The sequence below is a fragment of the Budorcas taxicolor genome, chromosome 14 (assembly GCF_023091745.1).
Source record: "Budorcas taxicolor isolate Tak-1 chromosome 14, Takin1.1, whole genome shotgun sequence".
Taxonomy (NCBI): domain Eukaryota; kingdom Metazoa; phylum Chordata; class Mammalia; order Artiodactyla; family Bovidae; genus Budorcas; species Budorcas taxicolor.
The window spans coordinates 94055776-94061775 of record NC_068923.1 but is presented as its reverse complement, the minus strand read 5'-3'; the positions used below and the strand labels follow the sequence as shown (position 1 = coordinate 94061775).

The 6000-nt window shown below is 55.3% G+C and overlaps 1 protein-coding gene across 1 annotated transcript in view; it reads left to right on the top strand.

The window, feature by feature from the left end:
* The first annotated feature begins 209 nt into the window (after positions 1-209).
* The window catches only part of ENPP2 (ectonucleotide pyrophosphatase/phosphodiesterase 2), a 129987-nt gene continuing 124196 nt past the window's right edge, over positions 210-6000 (top strand). The window contains exon 1 of the mRNA XM_052651453.1: positions 210-292. Coding sequence (XP_052507413.1) covers positions 218-292 — 75 coding nt within the window. The 5' untranslated portion in view covers positions 210-217. The remainder of the gene's footprint in view (positions 293-6000) is intronic.

Genomic DNA, 6000 nt, shown 5'->3' with positions numbered 1-6000 from the left:
AAACAGTCTGTGACTCCTGCACCCTCGTGTTAAGAGCTGGTAACCCAGGCCAGTCATAGTAACCCATCAGGATCGGCAGGATGAAGTCCAAATCCCCTCAAGAGACACAGAAGGTCAGAGTCCAAACCACACCCTCCTCTGTAGTCACAGCCTCCCACGCCCTCTGTTCTCGCCTGCAGGAACTATTTTCAGGAAGGCCTTAGGACAGCTTTCGGACATGATGCTATCCGGGTCAGTGATGTCCTTCTTCCTCTTCTCCTGGCCGAAACCTTCCAGTCCTTCCAGACTGAGTGTGAGTATCAGCCCCTCTCCCCTTGTCTCAGTGGAAAAATCAGAGTGATGCCACTTTCCAGACCAGCTGTCTCCAGAGCATCTCTATAGACCCACACCGCAGCTGTCCTCCTCACACTAAGATTCTGGTACTGTGACTCCTTGTTCAGGGCTCTCTACAGTCTCACAGCCCCTTCCCCTTCCATTCAGTATTTCACCATCTGGAAGGGTCCAGAAAAAGGAGGGGAAAAGACTCTGACCAAGGCCAGTGATGGACTCAGAGCAGCCTCAGGGATCCCTGGGCTTGTTCCAGCACTTCAGAGTGGCCAGTCTGGTTCCCGCAGCATCCTTTTAGCAGCTGGCAGAGAAGAAATCAGACAATAAAACAATGTAGTCTATGAACTCAAGATATCTGTGGATATCCTTAACTTTTAACACTTTTTTTTAAAAACACTTTCTAACACTTTTATAATCCCAAAATTAGAATATTGAATAGTTATCTTTGCTCTGTGTTATACATTATAACTATAATAGGTGCTTCTGTGTTATAATTCAGTTAGTGGGGTGGGTCACTCAGTAGGGAGGTGGGTGGTTTGTGGGTGCACCCAGGATGTGGTTGAAAACCCCCCCGCAGAATTCACTTTCTGGTTGGCCGATTGGGCAGATACCTCATTTTTCTGGAGCGGCTTTTTCCTTCTGTGTAGAATGGCAGTCGTCGGAGAGCCTTCCTGGCATTGTTTGGGAGGTCAAATGACAGGCTGATTGTCCAAAGCTCTTTGTCAACTGTTGCAGGCTTTAGGGGGAGATAATGGGGGTATTATTTCCCGGAGTGTGAGAGGACCTTATAGGAGGCACTGCCCGCGCTTAACCTGGAAATGCTAATTCAGGGAACTCCCCAACCGCGCGGCGGGAGAACCCGGGGAGAGGCCGGGGCCGGATGCAGGAGCAATGGCAAGTCAGACCCCATGGAGTCTCCCCGAAAGAGAAACATGAACCCGGCGCCTCGGGCTGGGGGCGGCGGCCCCCGGACGCCCCGTCCGCGCCCGCGGGGCCGCTCCAGGCAAAGGTCACGCGCGCGTCCCGCCGGAGGCCGGCTCCCGGCGGGCGCCGGGGCCCCGGGCCGGCGGCCCCGCGCGGGGAGGCCGGGAGGCGGGCGGGCGGCCGGGGGCAGGGCCGGCGGGGCCGCGCGGGGCCGCAGCAGCATGGGCCGCCGCGCCGAGCGGGTAGGTGGGCGCCGGGCCGGGCCGGGCTCCGGCGCCTCCCCGCGCGGGGCGCGAGCGGGGCCCGCCTCCAGCCTGGGCGCCCGGGCGCGTCGGGGTGTGCAGACGCGCGCCCCGCTTCTGGAGACCCGGCCGCGGGCCCCGGCGGCGGCGCCCCGGGCGCAGCGGGCTCGGGCTTCGCGGCGCTCCGTCCTGGGGCCGGCCGGGCGCTTCGTGCGCTACCTGCGGGAGCGGGGCCGCGCGGGGAGGCCGGGCTTGTCGCTGTAAGCCGCCGGTTGCGGCCAAGCTCTCGGGGGCCCTCCGCTTGGCCCCGGAGGCGGGGGAGCCGCTCCCACAGGCCGGGTCGGCGCCCGAGCCGGGCCTTTGTGCCCCTTCCCGGGACGAGCGGGGCCTCTCCTCTGCGAGCGGGGCTGGGGCCGCGGGGTCCGGCCGAGCCGCCTCGGAGCCGCAGCGCCGCGCGGCGGGCCGGGGGCCGGGGCGGCGGGGTTCGGGGCTGCCGTCCGCCACACGCCCTGGTGTCGCTTTGAAGGTTCACCTCCGACAGGGGCAGGGGAACAAAAGCCCCGCTGGCGCCCGGCAGGACGCAGAGGGGGAGGCAGCCCTGGCGTGTGTGGAGGCCGTTCCCCTCCGGCCGGCGGGGCCAGCGACGGACCGTCCTCACCTCAGCCAGTAGGTGTTTGTCGCCTTTCCGCGCCTCCTCACCTCAGCCAGTAGGTGTTTCTCGCGTTTCCGTGCCCTTCTCCTCAGCCAGTAGGTGTTTGTCGCCTTTCCGCGCCTCCTCACCTCAGCCAGTAGGTGTTTGTCGCCTTTCCGCGCTTCTTCTCCTCAGCCAGTAGGTGTTTGTCGCCTTTCCGCGCCTCCTCACTTCAGTCAATAGGTGTTTCTCGCGTTTCCGTGCCCTTCTCCTCAGCCAGTCAGTGTTTTCGCGTTTCCGCGCTTCCTCACCTCAGTCCGTAGGTGTTTGTCGCGTTTCCGCCCTTCCTCTCCTCAGCCGGTAGGTGTTCTTTCCCGCGCTTCCTGTCCGCCGCCTTTCCATGGCTGCCACCCACCTTCTTGAAAGAGCGGGTGACACTCACCATCCCCATGTCCTCCTGCGCCAAGCCGCTCCGTCGGTCCGCCTCTTTGAGACCCCATGGACCACGGCGCGCCAGGCCGCTCTGCCCGGGGGTTCTCCAGGCGGGAGCACGGGAGTGGTTGCGTGTCCTCCTCCAGGGCGCCGTCCCGGCCCCCGGGCTCGAACCTGGGTCTCTCACGGCTCCTGCACCGGCGGGCCGGCTCGGCACCACTAGCAGTACTGCGCTCGGGCCCAGGCCGCGCGGAGGGGCCTCTGCTCTGCCTCTGAGGACGAAGCTTTGCTGGGGCGCCAGAGGCCTCTCGGGGCTCAACCGTGCAGTCTGTTGCCCTCGGCCGTCCCCAGGGCTTCTCTGTGTCATTGTGAGCGGTTGGTCATCCTCTCTCTGAAGAATTTTACTGTCCCGGAGCCTTTGATGCCGGCCTCCTGGGCCCCTCTGACCTGTCACCATTGACTGCCTCCCTTCAGCAGTGTCGGCGTGTCCCTCTGCTCTCTGTCTTTCCCTTGGTCTCCCTGGGATACCTCATCTACCCCTATGGCTTCCCCCACTTCATACGCATCTGTAGCCTGTTTGGGTCTTTCTCCTAAATGCCACCCTTCTCTACAGGGTCTCTCCGCTCCGCGGTCTCACGCAGCCTCTTCAAGTCCACGAATTCAGACTGAGTGTCTCCTCCCCTCTCCTCCCAGGCCCGCTCCTCTGCCATTGTCCACCGCTCAAATGGGGTCCCTCGTCGTCCAGGCCAGACAGGACAGAGTCACCCTGGACAGAGCCATCATCCCCTTTCATTCGTGACACCTGGTCAGTCCCCAGGTCCTGTCCCTGTCCCTGTCTCACGGGTTTTGCGCACTCGCTGGTGTCTGCAGACCAGCTCCCACTGTTCAGTGTCAGTCAGGACCGCCCCACGTTGACTCTGGTCCCAGCTTTCTGTGAGTCTCATTTGAGACCAGTACTGCCCACCCCCAGGCGCCCTGTCTTGTCACCGTCCTGTATCAGATGGTCTTTCTAAAATGCAGTGCGATCACGCAGACCTTTTTGGAAGAGTCCACAGTGGGTTCCTGTTTTTTTCCTTTGAGAACAGTGCTGATGTACACAGGAGCTCTGGACTTGCCCTTTACCTCTGTCTTCAGCGTGATCTCTTATCAGCCACCCACTCCCTCTCCACGTATGATGCACGTGTGATGCACACCGTACTCATGCAGTGTGTAAATCCAGGCATGTGAAGCTATTTCCTCACCCTGACTTTCCTCCGTGTCCTTCTCTTGGGTCTGGTCTGACTTCTGTTTTTTCTTAGACTCGGCTGGCAGCCCCTCTCCTGGAGACCACTCAGGCCATCAGCTCCTTATCCTCCAGCAGGGTGGGTGGTCCTCTCCTTTTCTCCCAGAGCTTCCTCATCTCTTCTGTCAGAGCATTTACTATTCTTTGTTGCAAGCGTCTGCTTGCTTGTCCGTCCTCCACTGGTCTGTAGGCTCCTTGAGAGCAGGATCAGCTCTGTCTGTCCTCGCATCCTTTGAGCCTGTTCTCTGGACCCAGGGGGGACACGCAATGTATTTATGTGAATTTTTGTGCAGTTGTGGTCAGTGACAATGATCTTCAAGTGATGAATAAGGTGACAGAGATACAATGTATAATAGAACATGTAAAGAATGAAGAATGAATGTCAACCCTGATTATCAGGGACAGGCGCACTCTTCCAAGTATTTAACAAGTGAAGGTGTAAACTCTCTGGGTGTTTGAGATAACCCAAGTGAGGTGGACTTCTTTTGTTGTTTTGGCCGTGCAGCATGTAGGATCGTAGCTCCCTGACCAGGGATCGAACCTGTGCCCCCTGCATTAGAAGCTCAACGTTCCAACCCCCAGACGGCTAGGGGAGTCTCAAAGTGGGCCTCTAAGAGAGCCCTTTGATAAACTGACATCAAAGAATCAAGCTGGCATGTTTTGACACCAGAAGCAAGGCTCTGAAGGGACCAGCAGATGAGATGTCTGAGGCCTGCTAGAGTGATGGAGGCTTTGGAGACTAGAGATGAAAAACTTCAGTTTGATTTTCTAAAGAAACACGTGCATTCAGAACTCTATAGACAGAGTGACAGTGACATTCTAATAGGGAGCTATTTAACTGCAGATTGTTCTTTGAACCTTTTGGAGACTACATTACTGTGAGATTCAAACATACATTACCTCTTAGAAAAAAATGTGTCATATACACCACATGGTACTTTTTGTAAACTTTCAGGAGGTTCGTCCAAGCCTACTCTTGGGCCCTCTGGCATGGTCATGAACCTCAAGTTCAGAATCTCTAATCAAAGACGTTATTCATTCAGCAGGCATTTGGGAGAGTAGGTGGTGGTCACCAGGAGCCCACTGCTGTCCAAGAATGCGCCTTTTCTCTTTTGGGAGGGTCCCGGTGGACTGGGTGCCATTGAACCTGCAGTCACAACGCTGGAGGTCATGTCCCTGCTCGAGCACTTGTGAGCTGCATGACTTTCTCTCTGAGCGACCGTTTCAGTATCTATTAAAAAAGGATAACTAAAATAAAGTTTATGAAAGGATTAACATCTGAAACGTAATTATACTCAGTTTACCTAATCAATTCAAAAACCGTGATTTTAGGAAGGGCCCAGATCTCGTGACGTGCTCCTGCGTTGGAAGTATGCGTGTGGGCTGGATCAATGACTGTCGGAACGCATTCACTAAAGCATAGTCGATCGGCAGATGGACCTCTTTAGAAGGTGTGCTCCTGGGTCCATCTCCACTCCTGTTTTATTCAATATTAATATCCAGGAAGGCATAGCACACTACTCATGTTTGCTCAGAGACAAGGCTTAATTAAGGATTAGGAATCCAGAAGTTAGCAATAAGTTGTAGTACACTTTGATATTTTAGCTTTGTAAGGAGTGTGCAAAAATAGATGCAAAATGTATTGTGCATGGCCAAAATCATTTGCAAATTATTGTGTGTGTGACTCAGAGAGAGAGCGCGCGTGCTCGAGCACAGAAGGAAAGTTAAAAGACGGAAGTGGTGGCTTCATATACTTACGGTGTAGGGACTTAAATGGACAGTACAATCAATCATGAAATTTTCTGCTAAAATAATGCTAGGTTTTATTAAAAGAGGTATGGAATATAGAACATGTAAGGCAATTATCACTCTAATATGTGTTATGCAGACCACATTTAGAACAATTGTATCTAGTTCTGGGTGCTAGATATGAACTCATTAGCATTTTTTGAGCACATGTATGTATGTGGTGTGGTGGTTTAGTTGCTAAGTTGTCTCCGACTGTTTGCAACCCCATGGGCTGTAGCCTGCAAGACTCCTCTGTCCATGGGATTTCCCAGGTAAGAATACTGGAGTGGGTTGCCATATATATACATTTTTTTGAACACATATATTGGGCTGGCCAAAAAGTTCATTTGGATTTTTCTGTAAGATGTTATGGA